Source organism: Sebastes umbrosus, chromosome 11, assembly GCF_015220745.1.
Source record: "Sebastes umbrosus isolate fSebUmb1 chromosome 11, fSebUmb1.pri, whole genome shotgun sequence".
NCBI classification, from domain to species: Eukaryota; Metazoa; Chordata; class Actinopteri; order Perciformes; family Sebastidae; genus Sebastes; species Sebastes umbrosus.
This window is the reverse complement of record NC_051279.1, coordinates 28,206,006-28,229,101: the sequence shown is the minus strand read 5'-3', so window position 1 is coordinate 28,229,101 and position 23,096 is coordinate 28,206,006. Positions and strand designations below refer to the sequence as shown.

Sequence of the window (23,096 nt, the reverse complement as noted above, 5' to 3'; positions counted from 1 at the left end):
TGACCAGTTTTAAAAATGTTTGGGTTTCAAAGATCAGCCAGTTGCAGGCATGCAGGGTAGTCAACTGCTAATCCCTGCCAACAATTCTTTTCCTGTGTGTTTCCACTGAAATTGAAAAATTGCTTTGTAATTTGTGGAGGGAAAAAAAAAGAAAATGTCATATTTTATTTTTTAAGAAATGTGAATTAGGAAATAAAAACAAATTGGCTATTTTGTTTTGTTTTAGGCCAACAGTTGTCAAAGTGAAAACCTAAAATGACAAGAAATTATAGTAAGACCATTATTCTTTTTTTCCCCCCACACTTTACACTGAGTAATGTATATATTATTTCCAGTGGGCGAAAAATTATTTTAAAGTGAATGTTAAACTTATATCTGAAACAGTTTAAACAGATGCCTGGAAAATATATCCATTTAAAATAAAATTCAGTTGGACAACGTCAGCTATTATGTCCTATTAGCTGTCATCACATCACACTGCTCAAATTTCTGTGACCTGAAATGGTCCACTTACCAAAAAATATTTGTATTTTCCTAGTTTTACTCATTCACAATCACAGTTTACGTATACATTACATTGCCAATGGCAGTTCAGATTTTCCTGGTTTCTGGTATCTGAGCGTTATAGCTCTATAGTTTGTTTGTACTAGGACGACTGTGACAGTATCTGAGTGCAGAGGTGCTGTTTTTAATAGCTGGAGGTGGTGGCGGGGTTCAGCTAATGTGTTGAGCAGCTCAGATGAGGGTCGGCCCTCCAGACAGGCTCAACACACTGCCTCCCGGTCCCTGACTGAGCCAGACGTCTGCAGGGGAACAGAGGTCAGGCCTGGCCTTCCTGTGCCCTAACCCTCCATGGGTGCCCACTTACCCTCTGAGTAGGGGGTCCCTCTGGCCTGTCACTCACACTGCCAGGACCTGCTCCTTTCGTTCTGGTCTCATTGTCTCCGAGTCTCTCTCGCTCTTGCTGTCCTTTAACTAGCCTTGCTCTCCACTTTCTCTCACTGTGTTATTTTTTCCACTTATCTCTTTGTCTCTTGTCCCTCTTTTCCTTTTTTGCTACTGTCATCTTTTGGTCAACAGCTGAGTTGACATGCCTGCAGGGGAAGCAACCCCCCCCCCCTCCTTTTCCTGGTCCTTCTGTCTTTCCCTCCTTCTCTATCCCTCCATCCCTCCCTCCCTGTCCTGTGCCCTGCCGTGGCATCGGAGGGATCAGTTTACCCGGCAGCAGCTGAGGCAGGCTTCATTTGTCCCAGGGCTTCCCTCTGAAAAGGCATTTTTCGCCTCTGGAGAATTGCTCACTGCCCACGGTGACATTGAGCGCTTAATTGCGCTACTTCCAAATTTGGCAGTCTTGTTCTTTAGTGGCAGTTTGAGTTGTTGAACTCGATGTACTCTTGGCCTGCAGGGCCAGGCATTCCTTTAGGTACAGATATGAGAGTCTACAGGGGACGGAGACTGTTTCTAATTCTAATGTGCTTAAGTAGTGTATTGTAAACCTCAACAAAACTTACCTCATCTAAAAAACAGCCCTTTTTTCTTTTTTTTTTTATTCTAATAACTGTAAATATTGCAGATGCAACGTTAGAAGTGATGACATGTTAACAAATGGAGTGTGAATAATGAGCAACAAAATTTACATCTTATTATTTGCCAATCTCCATTCTTTGGAACCTTGATGAAGTATTTATTATTCTTCCCCTTCTGTTTACTGATTCCCACCACTCACTGATGGGGGGAAAACTGCTTGCATAGTACAGCTCTACCGCAAAGGCCCTTACTGAAGTAAAGTGTAAATATTTCTGCCAGAGCCTCTCTCGTCTCTTTTGGCAATTGCATGTTTACGTTACCGCACTGGGGGATACTTGCTTCTCTGTCAGTGTGTCCACAACTCAAATTATGCAAAGTATGTTTAAAAGCTAATCTTCATTACTCAACCACACAGAGAGAAAGGGGTTCATAGTCATTAAGTAGTGTCAGAACCAGGGAATGTGTGTTCATTGTGTGGGGTATATATACAGTATGTACAGCGTGTGACTTGCACAAAAGGTGTGGCTGTGGGTTTTCATTTGAGTATGTGTGAATGAAGTGTGTGTGTGTGGAGTAGCCAGTTATATTTGGTTTTGACACCTTCACTGTTTACATTTGTCAGGATAAGGGGCGACTCCTGAGACGCTCTGCCATGCTGATCCCCCTTTTAAATGCTAAACACATGTGATTGCCCCATTTCTTTGTCCAGATTGTCTGACTAACTTACCGCCCGGGCTGGCTGTGAAAAGGTTACAGTGCTGCTGCAGTAACCCCTAATCAATGCCATACTGGGGGTTAACTCACTCGACTCTCCACCTTTTTCCTGATTTCTCTATTTTTAGAACGGTTCTAATATATTTCTGTTCTTTCATTTCTTCCTACCATCCTCCGTTGCAGGCTCATGTCTACTGTGAAAATGAATATGAGGTATTTGTTCAATTACACATAGCAGTTGTAGAGGAGTAGAACTTTAGCTATAGTAGTCATAGTATGTCTTTTGTGCTCTGATTTTGATGTTCTCCCCTACTCTCCAAATTGATCATTTATGGTGGAAGAGGTTTTTATAGTAGTGCTGACTGTAATCTAAATTTGACAAATATTTGTCCTCTGCATGCAAAAGCAGATTTGACACGTTTTATTCCTATAACCTCGGATAATTAACAGTTGATTCAAAAGTTTAGGAGTCCCTCCTAAAACTTGGAAACAAGACAGCAAGCCTCCGCTAAAACTTGGAAACACGGTGACCAAGACCCTCTGGAGAAGGTGACAATCTGCTAGTAGAAATTTTACAAGTCCACAAAGTCGGTCTCTTTATTGTTCATGGAGCTTCTCCAGGGTTCGGTACTTGATGACATCAGATATGAGAGCCTTGGATTCTGCTTTAAGCTTTAGGAGAGTGTTTAAACATATTGCTATATTGCTCTTGTTGTGGATTTGCTTAGCTTAATTGTATCTTCCCCAGCAGTAGATCTAGTAAAAGTCCTTGGCTGTCAGTCCTGTTTTGTCCCTACTGTTTTAATTGCACCTCATGTCTTCGTCACAGGGGCAGGGGCACTCTACAAGCCGCTGAACCAATAAATAACCTCCTCATCCCCAATCTTGGCTCATTTTGTTTATGTTCAGGCTCATCGCTGAAGGGGATGTCCATTTCATCGTCAGTCTTACACACACACACCCATAAACACGCGCACACATCTCATCCTTGCATTCCTGGGCTTAACAGGCCGCTGGTCTCTGAGTGCAGATGACATGTGCTGTTGAGGAGAGACCTTCACCGTCATCCAATGACCAGAGTTTATTTGTAGAGCCCACGGAGATGGTTGTTAAAAGGGGACGGGAGGAAGGTTAGTGGGAAGGTTCGGTGTGGACGGAGGCTCAAAAACAGTGGTGTATAGTAGATGCTCCCCTAATCACTCATCTGTTCATTGGGCACACAGCCATTACCCTCAATAACCAGATAAAGGTGACTGTTAAATTAGACTAGCAAACAATGTTCCCCATAACTGGAGCTTACATGATTTGTTTGGTAATCGATCTTGCTCATGTGTGGAGGGAGATGTGTGCTCGCCTGCTTGCTAATATCTTGAGCTCCACGAGGTAATAGAAGAAAGAATCCGTGTAGAGCCCTGTGTTTACTTCACTACCTATCCTCACAGGCGTTCTTGTTTGTTTTTTCATCAGGATGACCACGAGAGCGGCTCTAGCTCCGGCAGTCGCAGCGTCTCAGACAGCTCCAAGGCCGTGGCCAAGCCCCGCCGCCTCCAGCAGGCTGCCCCCAGCGACCCGGACCTGCCCCCAGGTGAGTGATGGCCCCGGGGCCAGTGAGGCTATTCCACCTCCCTGCTCAAGAGGATGACCACCAGGGCAGGCACGGCCTCTGTGGGGGAGGATGGGGCCACAGAGTGAGCCCGAGATTAGGACCTATTACACTATGGAGAAAGCTTTTCTTTTATCCTCTAGTAATGCTAAAGAAACCAAATATCTGGATTTAAATCCACCGGCTTGTTGTAGCCCAATGCCTGCAGAGGTCGGTGTCAGATTCAAATGTAGGTAATACCTGTTTACACTGTGAGAAATATTCTTTTTGGGATGAGTTGTGTAGCACTGCATTTTTAACCAGTGTAAATCAGCCAGAGAGAGCGCGGGGGATGTGTCTGTGATAAATCACACAGTGATGGCTCTTATCAACAAGGCCACTTGACCACATGCCTCCTACAGGGCCATGGATTCCATGCCTGCCTTACTCCACCACTTTACTGCACCTCACAAAGAATGGCCTTGTTTGATTGTTGCTGGATAATGGCCTTTTAAAAATATTTATGCATTTTTTTTTTTATCAATCGTCTTTTAGAAAGAAAGAAAACAGACCTCATATTAGATAGAAAACTTTTTTTTTTATTAATTTTTTTTTTTTTAATGTGTGTAGAAGTGTAAAATGATGCACAACCTCTTATTGAAATACTCAACAAACAACTTCTCATACACAACCAGGGTCTGAATTTAACTTTTTTCACTGCCTGCCACTGTCGTCCACTCAGAAATTTTATCTGCCACTTTTGAAATCTATGCGATAAATGAAGGAATAACATTTTGGAGCTGATGTCATTCAATGTCCGATATATTTTACTTATTTTATTTTCATCAAAAACTACGTTTTACAAGATAACATTCAAACACATCTTGATTTTTGCTGAGGAGAGCTTCATAATGTAAAACAATGGAACCTCTGTTAACGATAACCTTGAACCTTGAACCTTGAGCTCCGTCATTTAGCCAAGCAGAACTGTGCTGCCCACAGACTTCTAACAGGTAACGTTACCAACTCTCCTATTGACGATTTCAATGTGGATTTGTAGTTCACAATGTCGCATTATCAGTGAAAAAATAGGGTGCATCCCCTCAGGTTTACTTGCGCCATGCTTTTGAGCGTTCTTTCTCTCCACCATGGTTCCAGTCCCAAACAAACTGAAACATGATACAGTGTGCGTATGCTATTGCGTATTTGTGCATGCGTAGCTGTCGGAAAGCATCAATACAGAGGAATCGATAGTCACTGAAGCATGAGATGCCAAAGAATCAGACAACTAGGAACCACCAATTCTCTATTCCCAATCCCTAGTTTTTTCCCTGTCTGCCAAAGTGGCATTTTGCCAGAGTGGCCTGACGATTTTACCCGCTACTGCCGACAATTTACCCGCATTTGGCGGGTGCTAATTTCAGACCCTGGACACGATATAAAAAATAAAAAAATAAAAATAAAACAAATGGAAAGTTCTTGGCATGGGGAAAAAGTTTCCAGAGCAAACATAAATGTGAGAAAGAAGGTGTCAAAGGGGAGGCTTAAAATGTAAAGAAAAGATATGGCTGTTAAAGAGAAAAAAAGAAAGTGAGAGAGATGGGGGTCTTGAGCTTTAAGAGCTAGGTCACAGTCTAACACCCAACCATAAGGCTCCCTCCCAGAGCACTAGTATGCATGAATGTATGAACCTACGCTCCTGGCTGGTTGTATCAGGGGAGGATCCATTTCCAGGCCTGATGTTATGAGATAATATCTCTCCCCAGCTGTTAAAGCAGGGTGCCTCACACCCCAGCATCTCCCTTTGGGCCTGCCTCCAACAGATCCCCCAGGTGTGTGTGTGTGTGTGCCTGTGCGCGCCTGTGCGTATGTTTTTCAGTGTGTCTGTGTTCATCTGTGTGCACACCCCACACTGCTCCAGCAGTGGACCTTGTTTCAACCCATTACAGGCTGTAGAGACAACTCTGAGGTCAAAGGTTGCAGCACCTCAATAACAGCGAGGAAGCAGATGGATGCTGTAATCCCAGCCTTCCTAATGAAAAGGTAGAGGTTAAAAGGTAAATGGGGTAAAACTAACCTACTATGACTCAGACAGAGGATGTTTTCCTAAGAATAAGATACAAAACAAACCTGTCACGAGTCTTTAATGTAGTTAAAGGATGTTTTTGAAAAATGTGGACACGGCACATAATTTCATGACACGGAGGCAATTTTGAAGACATTCATTTAGTCTAGTGACGTGAGTACTTTATTGTAGACTTGTTATAGTCCACTGGTATGGATACAGATGTTGTCCTGAGTAGCATTTCCATTTCTGCTTAAGAAAATATCTATAATCTTAATGGCCTTGTAATGTTGCCCATACTGCATATCCTTAAAGCTGGAGTAGGCAGATTGGAAGAAATATGATTAAAGAAAAGTTATTTTTATAAAACGGTCTTTATATCCTGACAGTAGTGCATGAGAAAGTTTGTGACCTGGCCGCCATGTTGAGATCTGTTGAGGAAATACCAAGCACCGCCCACCAGCCGGAGCAAACTATCTAATTTTACAGCTAAACAGTACACTACAAGATGTTTCTGAAAACATTTGAGGAGAGAAATAGGCATTACAGTAACAGAATATTGATTCATATTTGATCAGCTCTGCCTATTTTGACAGTTTGATCGGAGTTTGCCTCCGTTGAATGAACAGCCAATACGAACGCTCTCTCTCTGAAATGACCTGTGATTGGCCAAAGTCTCCTGTCAGGGGCTAGATTTTCTAAAGCCTGAAAACAGAGCCATGAGGAGTTATCTCTCAGAACACTTTAATTACAATATGCTGGAAGGCTATTATGGAATTTTTGCTCAGTGATTCCACAAATATTCTGCCCACTGGAGCTTTAAATATACTGAAATGCACGCCGCCAGCCCCACTGTTTGCCACAGTGTCTGTTTTGATTGGAGGAAAAAACAGGTGATTGGGACATCCCTGTCCTGGCCTCTCCATCCTTATTTTTTTAATCCACATGCATGCTTCCCCAAATTTGACATTAGTTGCACTTTGATGCTTCTGTCATAGAAGACAATGATAGTCACATGCAGATGGGGTGGTAAGAGAGTCGCATTGCGTGTAGATGTGTGTCTGTGTGTTGAAGAAGACCTGTGTTAGCAGTGGGACCATCGCAGGGCAATGGCCACCTCTTCGTCAGCATCTACGTCGACAAACCTCTGTGTTGCGTCTGCTCCCCTCCCCTTCAAAACAACCAAAACAAAACACGGCCGACACTAAAAAGCAGCCACCAGCAATTATCCAGTCATTTGGCCCTAAGCTCTCACATGCTGAATGAATTTATCCTCCCTGTTCTCCCTGTGGTGGAAAATAGTGATGTTAATTCATATGCCATGGGATTGGTAGCCACACAAAGACCAAAGACCAGAGACCAAGTGCTTCCACCTTGGGCGATTCTGTGAGTGATTATGTTTACTGCTGCTTGTGGGGGACCAGTGGCCACTGTTTGTGAGAACCGCATTTCTGCGTTCCAGGAGAATCCTGCTCTGGCCCTATTCACACTGTTGAAAATGTGTTTTGTTTTATATGAGTTCAAAGAGGTTTAATAGTGAGCTTTGAGTCTAGGTTTAGCCTGCTACCTGCAAGTGGGGTGGATCAAAGTTATACTCAAGATTTGCAGTTTCAAAGCAGAACTCTCCTAAAGAGCCACAAAAATGTTCATTTTTGCAAGTGCATTGGGACATTTGGTACGAAGTGTCATTGCAGTCTGACAGAATCTCTAGGTAAATTCTTTTGTGTCACATGTGATAATAACTTGTTATTTTGGACATTTAATTTTTAAATTATTGGACACTCAACTTAATTTGCACAAGTTCTTCCATACCTATGTAGTTGACTTGTGTATAGTTATCCACCAATGTTTTTAATATTTTTCCATTTGGGAGTACCAGAGCATTTGGGGACCATTTTTTCTGTTTTTCCATCCTGAACTAATACATTTTGAGCTGGGTCGCAAAATATGGGGTCCAAATTCCTGTCCTAAATATTCTTATTTTGTTGGATAATAATGCTCAGACCAAATCTTGATTTTGATTTCTTAAGATAACAACTGATATCTGTAAGATATAGTTGTTTCCCAACCTGCCAAAAGCACAGAATTCACATTATTACATGGGCTAAGTTCTGTGTGTTATATACATATATGTGTACTGTTGTGTGAGTGCATACATCTAAATTTATGTGTCAGTTGTGAGTGTGCTTGTGTTGCTTTGTGTGTGTCCAAGAATTGTGCATGCATGCATTGCTGTGTAAGTATGCGTGTGATTGGAGGAGATTGAGATTTGAATGGACTGAAATGCAAACACACTCTTGACATAAATCCACCGTCCAGTGCTACTGCTGTCCTGGTACTGGGGCCTTTGCTTAGAACATATATAAATACAGCAGCTGTTCTGGTATTACTGGGAAATGCTACTTATGGATAGATCCCATACTGGTAAAGGCTGGAGCTTTCTCCAGCTGGAGCTTTCTTCTGTTCTGGAGACCTGCTGTACCATGCATGGTTGGGTTCTGTCGAATATACAGTTTTACTATAAGAGGCCCTAGAGCTAATCAAATGGCCAACATAACCAAGTGCTGATAGTAACCTTGTAATAACATAGTAGGGCTGCACAATTAATCAAATATTAATCGCAATCACGATTTGGGCTTCCCACAATTAAATGAACACGATTGACTGCTATATTGACATTTAAGATGCGTACCCCACTCGTAGAAAAATCTGCTGCATAAATCAAGCGCTTCCTAAACCAACAGATAGAGATGAACCGTCAATCAGCAGCCGATTTTCAGCAATCTCATATATACAAGTTTTTGCCGGTCATGCACACATGTGCAGCCTCCACATGATGGTTTTACGTCGGCACACAGCGGCACAGTCAGTAACGTCTCGATACACACACAACATGTCGTCAGTTTGGAAGTTCTTCAGTGTGAGTGAAGAAGACATAAAGCTGCAATTTGTCACAACTGCAAGTCCAAAATAAGCCGTGGAGGAACAAGCTTAAAAACATTTGGAACAACAAACTTAATCAGACACTTATTATATTGTAATTCGTTGCCATGATGCTGCTCAGAGTAATCACGGTGACCGACTCCTCTGCCAACAGCACAGTGCTGAAGAGCTCCGTTAACGGAGGTTCTATTGAGTTACATTATGGTGTGTTTAAGCTCTGCTCAGTAAATATGATTATTGGGCGATGGTAAATTATAACCCTATCATGATGCCAAATATAATCTTGGCGAGAAACTGTAATAAATCCAGCTGTTTGAAGGAGATGTTTTCACAGCAATATAAAATAGATATTAGATAAGGAAATATGACCTGTTTAACTTACTAACACTCGCTCCAAGCAGCGTATAATATGTTATTAGAACTACTACAGCCAAGAGTTTTTTTAATCAAGGAAAATATAAAAAAAAAAATACAATCATTTATTTCCTGATCATTTGAATTGTTTGTTTTTATGCAAATAACCACTATTAAATGACAATAACAAAGTAAAAGGATAACGTTATAAGAGTTTTTGAAGGCTGAAATGTACCACAACATGGAAGTGAAAGCAGCCCTCTGTTTATTTAAATGTGAAATTGCAATAAAAATATTTTGTCCTTAAAATCCATGAATAATCGTGATAAACAATTGTGATCTCAATATTGATCAAAATAATCTTGAATATCATTTTGGACATAATCGTGCAGCCCAATAACCGAGGCTTGCAGTGCTCCATGGTCCTGCAGGAAACTTGCCATGGGGGAAGTGAGATCCACTATGTTTATGTTCCTGGTATTTTATAGATAAAAGATAAAAATGAAATGGGATAGCGATTTATAGAATTTTGTGAACTATACTCAACACTGTAAAGGTGCTATGTCCCACAGTAGCTATGTAGCCTCTTGGCTAACTGTGCTAATTACCTTTCAGAATAACACAGCAGGTCCAACTTACAGTACATTTATTGTCTGATGGACTTGTCAATCTTTCTCTCCATGGCTAATAACTGGCAAGGCTGATAGCTGCTAATACTTTCCATATACAGGAAAAATGGTGAGCATGGACAGTATAGTGTTTCTTTCCTGTATTGCACAGAAGAGAGTACTTGGCCTGTTCTGAGATCACATAAAGGAGCTGGTTTTTCCAGTCATTTTATGGTTGAACAGTTTTAAGTGGGCTCTTTCCCTGTGGGCTGCAGCACAGGTGCTGGCTGTGTCAATTGTTTACAGAAGTTCAGAGCTGCGCGATGGCTCGCAGAGAGACGGATTGGGGCCCTGGACTTGGTGCGAGGCAAGAAGAGGTATAGCAAGTGTAAGAGAGTGCAAGAGAGACACTCTGACACGGGTAAATTAGATCCAGAGAGGGAAATAGCAGGAGGTAAAGTGCTGGTTTTACTGCCCAGGCTGCAGGTGCGACAGCAGCTTTCCGACTGACCCCAGAACCACAGGCGCATGCACACACACACACACACACACACACACACACACACACACACACACACACACACACACACAGCCGCATTCATCATGCACGCAAGAAAGCGGCCAGGCACACACTCCAACTCAGACAAACACATGCATGCATGCAAGGCCACGCACAAATGTCACGAACACACATTGCGTTTATGAGTGGAGTTTATATTATGTCATCCTCTCTTCCTGCCACTCTGTTTGGTCAGGCAGCAAACTCATGAGAATTTTGTCAATTGGATTATGCTAATGCGTAGTCGGGCCTGTGTACAAGTGGCAGAACAGTTAACCAATTCATATAAATATTTTCATCAACAGCACCATTTAGTTCTGCCTAATTATCGGTTTCTGTTATGCCCTGGGCCAGACTTGTACTGTAGATACAGGAAGACAAACATTTGGTTTGGAAAATAAGGGAAAAGCATTAAAGGTTTATATGTTTTAACTTGTAGTGACTGTGTTTAACAGTACATGGGAGGAATGAATAATGCCATTGGTCCTGTGGTTAGGAGGATTTATTACTGTATATTTTCATATTTTATGGTCGAAACTCCCCTGTCTGTAATATTTTAAGTTCTTTCTTACTTCGTTGAGTAATGACCTTAGCATGTATGTTTTTCCTGTGAAGCTTCTGTTTCTGGGCGTCACTGTGGCCATTAGGAGGTACTGGTAACACTGCAGGAAGGCTCCCCCAGCTCTGCTGAAACCCAATCTATTGCACTGCTCTTTCTCTCCTGCATGCTCTTGGTTGCTGCATCCCTCCTCCTCTTCACCACAAAGCCGCCAGCCCCCACATTTCACCCTCACCAGAAAAATCTATTTCTATATTCCTGTTTCTTTCCATTTGTACAAAATTGATTTCTCAAGCCTTTGCTCCATCCATCGCTGCAAAATTTCAATGTGCCTGTCTCATGCTATTCACATCCCGTAATGTATTAAAACTTTGAAAGTAAGTGATGACATAAACTTGTCCAGCCGTCACACTATAAAATTAATGTGTTTTCACACAGGTCGCCCATTTGGTTGTTTTTTTCTTCTTCTCATCATTGGCAGAATGTGTCTTTCATTTCCAATCCTGGCGTTCCTTAAAACTGTAGTTTCACTGTGTCCTCAATAACTCCAGTATAAATATGTATAAAGTTCTGTATCTTGTATGTGTGAAGGCATGCGTATGCTAATCCGATGAATCTTGCGTATGTTTAAGCGAACTCAGTGGTTTACCGGGCTTGGGAGGGATATATTTAAGGCAGCATGTGCATAGTTTTGGGTTAAACAGGACATTGCATCTGAGTGGAGAGCTCTTCAGAGATTCATAAATTCACCCAGGATTTGTAGCGCTGCTCAGGCGGGGTGAGGAGTAAAAATGTTTTCTTATGGATATTTAGCTTCTTTCACTTTACACGTCCAAGGGATAGACCGAAGCGAAAAATAACATGTCAGGACCTCCACTTATTTATGAGCCTATGAGGATGGCAGGGGTCAGTAATATACTGCCAAGACTTTTAGGGAATGCGGCTCTGGATTTTAGTCTTTTACGTTGTCTCAGCACTAACTTAATGTGTCCTGATATTAGTAAACATATGCTAATGTAGCCACTATGTCCTCCTGTGTGCATGTGTGTCTATTTATTATGCTTTTTGTGTATCTTTTTACGTTTTAAGTTATTATTTAGTTTAAGATGATTCTCTTGTGCTTTGCTTATGCGTTTGTAGGTTACGTGCAGAGTCTGATCAGGCGCGTGGTGAACAACGTGAATATTGTGGTGAACAACCTGATCCTCAAGTACGTGGAAGATGACATCGTGCTGTCGGTCAACATTACCTCAGCAGAGTGCTACACCGTGGACGATATATGGGAGAGGGCCTTCATGGACATCACTGGTGAGCAATGGCTGCTTACATTCCTTGGTAGTGGGATTAACTAGTAAATCCACTGAGACAAGAACCTATATACTACAGTAAGTGTTTAATTTTGTTAGTTCAAACTAAGGTCAAGCTGACACATCAGACAAGTTTAAACACGGCTCTTTGTGTAAATGCCCAATGTCAGCTGCCAGAGTAGTCTCATATTCAGACTCCCTGGTCTGATTGGAGCATGTGCAGGTCCAATGCAGAGTGGGCTTTGACACAGCAAAGAGCTCACATTTAAAACCACAAAAGATGAATGAGGTGGGGGATTTTACACCTAAGCATGCCGCTTGTAAATAGAACAGTAGGAAGTGCTATCCTTGTGGGCCCCTGCTTTTGATGGCTACATGATTAATGTGTTTTACTGGTTTCAATTCCTTGAGGTAGAGACACTAATTACTTATAGGAAAGAATGAGGATGTCGAGCCAAGCTGCTCATTCATACTGGAACACCTGACAAGAGCAAGACTGATCAAAATCAACTTGTCGACCAGTCCTTTTACCCATATTTATCCCTTTTAGTTGCATAATGTTTCTCAGAACTGGACAGTGACTCCAAACTTGAGCTAAATTTTGGCGAGGAAAAATTGTCATGGCCATTTTTAAAGAGGTCCCTTGACCTCTGACCTCAAGATATGTGAATGTAAATGGGTTCTATGGGTACCCACGAGTCTCCCCTTTACAGACATGCCCACTTTATGATAATCACATGCAGTTTGGGGCAAGTCATAGTCAAGTCAGCACACTGACACACTGACAGCTGTTGTTGCCTGTTGGGCTGCAGTTTGCCATGATATGATTTGAGCATATATTTAATGTTAAATGCAGTACCTGTGAGGGTTTCTGGACAATATTTGTTATTGTTTTGTGTTGATAATTGATTTCCAATAATAAATATATACATACATTTGCACAAAGCAGCATATTTGCCCAATCACATGTTGATAAGAGTATTAAATACTTGACAAATCTCCCTTTAAGGTACATTTTAAACAGATAAATGTGAGATTATTTTGAGATTAATCGCGATTAAATATTTTAATCGATCGACAGACCCTAGTTTCTATTCATTACACTTAGAAGCTCTCGCGTACTGTAGTACAGACTCCTGGGTTTCTCAGGTTACTGCCAGAGAATTAGAATTATTTTAAACTTGAACTACCATCATAACCTTGGAGAAAGAGCTGGTTCTTTATAGGGAGACACAAAAGCCTGTATCAACAGAGAAATCATGAAGTGCTCGTTTTCCGTCACTGTTATCACTGTGGAATTTCTTGTTAAGGGGCCCCTATTTCAACATGTAAAACAAGTAGTGGTTACAACAGTAGTTACTGGCACTGCTTAGATAATAAAATAATTCTGGGAATGATGAGTCCTGTTATCAGTCTGTCAGGAACGCACACAAACACAAACCACTTGGTTGTACCTCTTGTGTTACACAACAGCTCTGGGATGTCTGCTGAGTGTCATCTCCCTGATTCCCTAGATCACAGATAATGAGGATTTACTGTCAGGGCCTGCTCTCTGTTAGTGTGTGTATGCTTGTATTGGTTTGTGTTTAATGACACCTCTTTGTAGGCTTGCATTTCTCTGCACGCATGAATGTCTTATGCATGTATGTTGACATGTTTTATTAGTGTCAAGCGCTCTTATTTGTTCATTGCAATGTTCATGTTTTCTTTTTTTTCTGTGAAGCTCCAGAGCTGGTCCTAAGGAAAGTCATCAACTTTGCTGACTGCACCGTGTGCCTGGACAAGCGGAATGCTAGTGGCAAGATCGAGTTTTACCAGGACCCGCTGCTGTACAAATGCTCCTTCAGAACACGTCTCCATTTCACCTACGACAACATCAATTCCAAGATCCCATCTGTCATCAAGGTGAGCACCTTCAAAATTTTAGCGATAACCATCCATTATCTTCCCAAAGTTAAAGATGGAGAAAGAGTTTTCTATGGGTTAACCCTCTGACACCCACGGGATCGAGGGCGATCCCGACCGACTTTACTGTCTTTCAGACTTTCATATGAAACTAGAAAACCTAAGGAATCCGTTGGTACCAACCATATCATGCTAGCTTGTCGTGAGAGAAGGAGGCTAAATAACGCTCCAAAGTCGGGCTAAATTTTGGCAAGGAAAAACTGGCATGGTAATTTTGAAAGGGGTCCCTTGACTTCTGACCTGAAGATATGTGAATGAAAATGGGTTCTATAGGTACCCACGAGTCTCTTCTTTACAGATCACTTTATGATAATCACATGCAGTTTTTGCATGCAGTATAAATGAGTTATTTCCGCCTATTCTAAAATGATGTGTTTGAATATTTCTGCACACTGGGGTCCCTAAACTGTATTCATATGTGATGATGTTAGTCCCCATAGTAGTCATTTCATTGTAGTGAGACTTTTTTTTAAAACTTGACCTCACTGTATAAAATGACCTTTGGTGACCTCTAGGATAATCACAGCCTCATGAAACTTTACAGCCACAAACTACAGACCTAGAGCATTCAGAGGATGGATGGCTTTCCTAGCTAGATGGACAATAAGGGGGTTTCTGAGCAGTTTACACAACAGAAGTGTTCGCCATCCAATCGTCGAAAAATGCAATTCTTGCAGAAATCTCCAAATGTCAAAAGTTTTTGATCCAAAATCAGAGCATGGCTTTTTCTATGGTGTTCCTCAAGGTCTTGGTGTCTTAATGTGGTATTGTGGAGGGATTATTGATCATTTTTATCAATTCTTGAGTGGTAAAAAATGGTTAGATTTAGCACCAAAGCTGTGTAACACATTGTATCAACCCAAAAATTGTTGCAACAACTTATGAGACATAAGTGAGCATGGGAATGGACATCATATACTGTACTTCTATCACAATGTTCTAAGCCATAATGCACTTTCACAATGAATTATAAATAATTAATTCATTTATCGTCTTAACATGTCACACATGCTAGTGATGGAAAAAGTTTCAATTTGTCACAGCAGCTTCCAGTTGTTACAGGAACATGTGACTTACTTTTGTTAGGTTAGCTGTTCTCAAGTCAATAGCAGGATAGTGACTAATTTCAGTCCATTGTTCTGGATATGTATGGGAGACAGCTGTTTGTTTTTGCAAGATTTTACTTCCTGCGCTAAAATGCAAGCTAATGAAATACTATGATGTGTCACTGTAGTACCAACAGTATTTAGTTTTGGACTCAAGTGACTTTTATCAGCATCTCAGTTAATTATTTTGGTCTGCCTATCTGAAAACTGGCACTTTGTTTAAAAAAAGCTACCCGAGAGACGGATATGCTATTACTATTTCAGCCAATTTAATCAATGTTTGCTCAAGAACTAGCCAACCATGTTGATGTAATTGAGAACAACCACTCTAGATAACTATCTCGTGTCATGAAGCAACAGCTTTTGGACTACACCACTGATGTTGAGATCTCAGATTAGCTTAATTTCAAAACAATAGTAACAGATTTGTTTAGAGAAAAGTACTCCTCTCACTAGAGAATCATCACAGGCAATCACCGTCATTTTTCTGCTCATCGTGTAACAGTGGAAGATGTTTGTTGAAATTCTCACAGAGTCTTAGCTGTGTTCTTCCTTAAAGTGGTTGTTTATGTAGTCAGATGTAAACTATTTCTGATGGGAAAAATTAATATCAGTTCTTTTGCTGATGCATTTTTAACCTTTAAAGGTTAAAATAAGGAGCTTTTGTAAACTATTGCATTTGTCACCTTTCCACTATGAAGCTACATCATGGTACATTTGATTCGGTCCAATTGATCTGTTAAACACATTTTATCAACAGGCTGAATTAAAGCAGAACTGTCTCATTCCCATCTACATATAGTCAGTACAGTTACACGCTTTGTGGTTGCCACAACTAGAGTAGTTGTGTATGATACAGCATATTAAGCAATAGCATTGGCAAATCCATTTTTGACTAGTGCGTCTTCTGTTGTTTATAATTCATTAACGCTGTCTAATACAAAATGTATAATACAAACCCCTCTAGTTAAATGAAAAAGTTTAGTAGCTGCTGTAGATAATTACAGTCAACGCAATGGTTCACATTACATGTATTATGAGGATACATTTGTTCCCATTTGGACCTGACTTCTTTTATCCCGACATTGTTTTTATTTTATGGGATGTATCTACTTCCTTCTTGTTACTCTTAAGATTACATCTATTTGCATTCAGACCATACTTTGTGGTTTTTAGCTGTCGGTCATCATATTTGTTTAACAGGAGCAGAAATTGCTTCTTCCACATGCAACTCTCAGCATCCACCAGTTAGCCAGAGGGGAATCAATACCAGTTTTCTTATAGGGCCTGGAGCAGCTCTACCCCCTTTTTTTTATTAAACATTCCTATTCATATTAAGAGGGAGCCCACCAGAACCATCAAAACATATAATTTAACAAATCGAATTTCAAAATTTAAACCATCATTCATACTTTTCTTCTCCATGTTTCCTCAGATCCAGACCATGGTGGAGAGCCTGAAGTTGTCCATTACTGATCAGCAACTGCCCATGTTTATCCGCATTTTAGAGCTGATTATTGCCCTCTACTACGGGGAAATCGGAGGACACAAAGAGGGCGAGGGAGAAGAGGGCAGTGTTCATGTCAGGGAGGCTGGAGCAATTTTACCTGGTGAGTGAAGTCTTGTAGCGAGTGCATTGACAATTCTGTCAACCATTTGATTTTTTTTTGTCTGTTTTTGATTTATTATATTGTTAAAACTCTGGGTTGCTTTATCTGGAATGTTTTCAAAAGATCTCAGCCGAATCTTCTTTCAGTAGGATCTGACACTTGATGACTAGTGGTTGCTAGAACTTGCCTATGTAAGCACATTAAGTAAGGTCAATTAGGCTATCATTTTGGCTCTTTATTTATTTGTTCACCTACAAGATAGTAGAATGACGCAGTCTTCTTTTTATGGCTGAAGGCCCTCCTTTTTGCTGATACTGCTGTGCTGCAGCTGTACAGTTCTACCCATGTAAGCAAAGGACGCACACAGCAAAACAAAAGCAAAAAAGTCACATTTTCCATCCGCCATTATTTTGTTTTTATCTAAATTAATTGGGGAATGATATATTGAGGTCTCGCAGCGATGTAGCATGTGTGTCAGTATAGTTCCTGTAGCAGTCATATTTCTCAGACAAAATGCGGTCGAAAGCTCTGAAGTGGTTAATGAGCCATCAGACCATGCACAAAGCTTTGAAGCTTTCCCTGAGACAGCGTTTTCATCTCATGACGCTCTGCATGTTGCCTTGTTCTGTCTGTTCAGGGGCTATGTCTGTCCATGTGCTGCTGTTGTTCCTAAACGGGACATTTAACATCACTTTGACCATGGTGTGCGCTCCTCCTGCTTTTTCCACAAACAAAAGCTGGAGCGTGTAACTCAACACAGACCGTCGTCGTCAGGCCTGATCCCCTCCATGTGGATAGAGGCAGGAGAGAGGAGGATGACGGGAAGACACGAGGATGAATCAAACACAGGCCCCGTCTCTGTCTTTCTGATTGGAGCGCCGTACGAACACTCCCGACATCCAGGGGGCTGAGCAAAACACATGCAGTCAGTTTCTTGCATACCACATACAGACACACACAATCTCACACTTTTAATAGCTGCAACCAACCCCTTAAAAAAACACCACCTTATTCCCAAAACACCCTTCTCATCTCTCCCCAATTGCTCATCCTCATCTCGGCAAAATAGAACAGGATGAATTCCCAGGTCCCGCTGGGCTAAATCAGCCTCTGTAGCACCGGGAGCAAATTCTGGTGCAGGGGAAGTGGTGGGCAGAAGGGGGAAGCAGGCAGCCCAACACAATACAACCCATTCGCTCACTCCCTCCAACTTGCTCCCTGCCTGTTGGCCTGGAACTTTTACTGCTAGTTGGCGCAGCTTCCAGTTCAGTGTCCAATGCCAGATGTAAGAGTCGGTGTCATGCTACTGCTATGCGGAGCCTCTGAGAATGAATTAGTATCCCATCACAAAAATATACAAGAGGGGACCAGCTCTTGGAACCTGAGCGCCCCCAGATCTTGTTATGCTGGAAGTAATCGACAGAGTGAAGAAGCTGAAGGGCGGTGGGGGGGGGCAGTTGTGTGTGTATATGTACTGTAGTAGGTGGGTGTGTGTTTGTTGGGAGGTGTTTGGGCTTCTGCAGGAACATATGGTTTCAGTGTATTCATTGCAGATTTAAGGAAAAAAATAATTCTTTTAATAAGCTCAAATTATGTTTTATTTGTAAAAAAAGAAAATAATGTATTTTTCTTAACCAGTACAGACAGCCTTTACCATTGATAGGATCTGATTTCTACAACATTCATGTATGTTGACGCTCATAGTGACTGACTTGGCTCACATGCATATTTATTTTTAGGGGGTTGCAGTTTGTAGGAAACAATCATTGTCACATGATTGCGGGAACATGATCCCAGTATTGTACATAGTACTTCATCACATTCATTTGATTTCCCATAGGCTGCTTGCGGTGAGTCTTTGCTGTGTAATCTGGCTCCAATGCCCTCTGTGCATGTGTTTCTTTTTTTCACTCTTGCTTACTCTTAAATATTAATTTTTCCCCCATGTGAAGGTGTTTTTCTTTTTGCCAATTAACAAAGCGGAAAAAGCCTCGTAATGCGTTTATGTGCCTCATGATTCACCGCGGCTGCATGTTGTTTGTTTGATTCTTTCTCTTTTAGGTAAGAGCCAATGGCTCATTAATGAATAGCCCTAATAGGTGAACGGCGCGGGATACTTGTGTGTCACTAACCAAAGCAACCCTCTCAGTCAGGATTAGACAGCTAGTTTTCCTACTGTCTGAAATTCGACGAAGTCTGTGAAATGCTGTAAAAAATGTCAGCGGTTGGAAACATAGATGACTAACATGCTTGAATGGACCAGCTGGTCACGGCTCCCAAAGCTGTACGGTTTCAACAAGTATGTGAAGAATTATGAACCGAGGACTGTGGCTGCTGAAGTGTGGCAGGGTGTATGTGTGTGTGTGTGTGTGTGCCTCTCTGTATAGCATGTGTATGAGTGCCTGGAGTTGTTGTGTGTTTGTCCAATGCCGTATGTTTTGAGTGTTTAGTGTTTGCTTTGTAGGAGAGCCTCAGCGTCCTTTGAGGCCTATCGAATGTAATGGACCATCACACGCGTATCAGACAGAGCCCACAGGCTATCTGCCCATTATAAACCTCATGTGGCTCCCTTATGCAAGCCCAGTGAAGTGACAGGGCCTCTTTTTAATCATCTTTTTTAATATTGGTGTGAGGACGTGGAGGCCATTGAGTGTAGAAGTCTATGGACATGAAACAGCTTTTTGTCTTGAAGAGCTTTTTATATTCTCCTGCCATGACCGCTAAAATACATTTTGATGTTAATGTCACGCTGGTAGTGTTAAATTGAAACAGTATGCAACAGACATGTTTGATATGTGTTCCATTCTTTTATATCAAAGTAGGTAGGCCAGTGCACCGAAGTGTGTATGCACTGTATTACCTGTGAGGAAGTGATGGAACAGTCAGATCTGATAGACGTGATAATCTGTGGCTGGAAAAAGTGAAATGTGTGTGTGTGTGTGTGTGTGTGTGTGTGTGTGTGTGTGTGTGTGTGTGTGTGTGTGTGTGTGTGTGTGTGTGTGTGTGTGTGTGTGTGTGTGTGTGTGTGTGTGTGTGTGTGTGTGTGTGTGTGTGTGTGTGTCTGAGCAGATGCATAAACCGACAAGCAGAGTAGTGGTCAGGTAACCAGTCCACCTCTCCCTCTATAAACATGGAGGGACATCTACTGGCCTGTGAGGGCACTGCCTTCCCTCACTCTCACTGTCTCAATGTCACTCAGCTGTTCACTCACTTACACACCCACTCCTAGCCACCACTCGCTAACTTAGACATCCACCGCTGCCTAGAGGCGTTGGACTCATGGAAACCAACCATGACCCTGACACATCCTATTACACAGTGCTTCTGAGCTCTGATTGTGCATGCTCATGTGGTGCCACGCTGATATTGTGAGCTGTCCACGTAAAAAAGAACCAGTCAGGCTTTGATTGCTCTCATGGCGAACCTGTGTGTCATAGTGCTGCACTCCACAGCAGCATACGTTTTGGCCAACCCACATCAGTCTCTGGGAATTTTTCACTCACTCCTCTGGATTAATACTTCAAAGTCTCCTTAAGCCGGTCTGTTTTGATCACTTGATTGGTAATTGTGCTTGTATTTTGATTGCCTTGCAATTCAAACGTAGGCTTCGTCAGGCTGGGACGTGAAGCGAAAAGAGCTTAACTTGTTGAACTGACACCTCAAAGGCTTCCACGGAGTGAAAACAAAAAGGAAAGAAAAAAAAGAGAAATGAGAGATAAAATCCAACAGGGAGATTGAGGGGAGGGAGAGAGAGATAAAAAGCCATAACATGGGATTTCCAACTGCCAATTCGCAAAGTGAAAGATTTAATTAAAATATGTCATAATTTTCACCGCCTTAGCCGTTGGGATTCCTAAGCTGTGACCTCACGGACAATATTGTTTTCTCACAGAGGACGTGAGGCCGCGAGGAACGGGATTACACATTCTTGTGTATTGACATCAGCTTCCTCTCTCCCGACGTGTATGGAAACAGACGCGATGGGACGCGTCCAGAGGTCGGCGTCGGGGACCTGGGCGGTGCGCTGTGGTTTAGGGAACCTGTGAGCCCCCAAATAGTTTGCTGTGAAACAGAGAAGCTAAAGATAATAGTGAATGGGCTTCACCACACTTCTGCTTCTCTTTTCTTATGCACACCACCAACAAGGACTGGCCTTTTGACAGTTTTTAGCTTCTATTTATCTTCTTTTTTTCCAGGCTGTGTCTCATATTTAGACCTCTGCCCAATGCTATGTCCGGGCAGTCCTACCTCCACTCAGCCTCAATCTGTTTTCTCCCACTACTTTCTTTCACATTACCCTTTTCACCCCGGTGTGAGGCCTGTGCCTTACAGTAGCCAGCAATCCCCTTGCGCTCTGTCTAGGTGTCGACACACAGTCACAGTCGACCCTTCCTAGCCTTCACCTGCGCTAGCCAAGCTCGGATTGTGCTGATGGGCCCATAGCTAGTCAGCCTCCCTCTTGGCCTCCATTTCAGTCCGTTGGCTTCTAAACAAGTATGTGACCCAACCCCCCGTTGCATGCTAGCCAGTGCTGTTGGGTCCAGCTCAGACAGCCCTGACCTCAGCGATCCACTGGCCCAGTCAAGGCTCTCTTCTGTCAGGATGCTGGCTGACACACTGTGCCCTCTGGCCCTCCATTGGAACGGGCTTCCTCTCTCCAGTTCATGCAGCACACACCTGGATGCTGGAGCATTGGCAGCAACTACTGTAAAACTGCCTTGGTCTGTACTGTTTTTCTGTGTTCAGTTGACAGCTGAAACATCTTGCTTGTATTAAACTACCCTGAAGGCATGGACAAATTAATCTAGTGTGCCGCATTGGGCACACACACACTTCCATTATCAACAGTTTTCTATCTATTTGACCAATTTGCTCTCAGAATCTGCCTCTTAATTGATTTATTTGTTGGAGTAATAAGATAATCATGCTTGTTTTTAGTAAGTCTACTTTGTGTGCACCAGATCTTTGTAGGTTTGGAAGTGTGAATTGTAACTGAATATTTATGTGAAGCATCTTAAACAGGTAGACCTGCAGACACTAACCCAGACTTTTTCCTATCACTATTTAAAGTAGAGTAAAATCATCTGCTCATCTTTGCATTATAATTAATTCTGATTTATTTTCCCCTTCAGGGATGGATGTGGATATGGAAAACCAGGGGACTAGCCAGTACTCCAGCCCAGACCTCTACATGCAGCCTGGGATTCCTGAAGAGGGAGACCAGGGTTGGGTGTCCTGGGCTTGGTCCTTTGTGCCAGCCATCGTAGGAGAGGAGGAATATGAGGAAGGCCTCTACCAGCAGAGAGAGATAGGAGGCATCCCCAGCAACCCACAACAACACACGCCCAAAGACCCCATTGTTGCCATAGGCTTCTACTGCACTAAAGCTTCTGTCACCTTCAAGGTAAATCAGCTGTTTAAAAAAAAAAGTGGACAAATATGTTTGTTTTATGCAAATGTATGTATATATTTATTATTGGAAATCAATTAACAACACAAAACAATGACATATATTGTCCAGAAACCCTCACAGGTACTGCATTTAGCATAAAAAATATGCCCAAATCATAACATGGCAAACTGCAGCCCAACAGGCAACAACAGCTGTCAGTGTGCTGACTTGACTATGACTTGGACCGAACTGCATGTGATTATCATAAAGTGGGCATGTCTGTAAAGGGGAGACTCGTGGGTACCCATAGAACCCATTTTCATTCACATATCTTGAGCTGAGAGGTTAAGGCACCCCTTTGAAAATGGTTATGACAGATTTTCCTAGCGAGGGGCTATTATGACATGGTTGGTATCAATGGATAACTTTGGTTTTTCTAGTTTCATATGATGCCAGTATCTTCACTCTACCTTTAGAACTGAGCCCACTACCACCTAAAAATCGCAAGTTGCATTAAAGAAATTAGTGGCATTAAAACAAATTTGTGTTGACGCGTTATTATTGCGTTAACTTTGACAGCCCTACAAATATCAAAATGAAAAAGTCGTACATGGGTAAGTGAAGTATTTTAGTATTCTGCATCACACTGACAGTAAATAAATGCGGAATGAATGTGATTTAGGGTTAAGATGTGCTTTTGAAATAATAAAATCTATTTTAAACAAATACATACAGTGGCAACAAAAATACGTTTTCATGTCCAAAAAAACCCCACAAGAGTGTGGATACAGTAGATGGTGAAGAT

General features: G+C 41.9%; 1 protein-coding gene across 7 annotated transcripts in view; it reads left to right on the top strand.

Moving 5' to 3' along the window:
* Positions 1 to 23,096, top strand: part of LOC119497149 (vacuolar protein sorting-associated protein 13B-like) — a 393,997-nt gene that overhangs the window by 22,614 nt on the left and 348,287 nt on the right. For all 7 annotated transcript variants that reach the window (XM_037785043.1, XM_037785042.1, XM_037785041.1 and 4 more), the window contains 5 exons: positions 3,709 to 3,826; positions 12,052 to 12,219; positions 13,942 to 14,123; positions 16,725 to 16,899; positions 22,032 to 22,303. In XM_037785043.1, the coding sequence (XP_037640971.1) occupies positions 3,709 to 3,826; positions 12,052 to 12,219; positions 13,942 to 14,123; positions 16,725 to 16,899; positions 22,032 to 22,303 (915 nt within the window). The remainder of the gene's footprint in view (positions 1 to 3,708; positions 3,827 to 12,051; positions 12,220 to 13,941; positions 14,124 to 16,724; positions 16,900 to 22,031; positions 22,304 to 23,096) is intronic.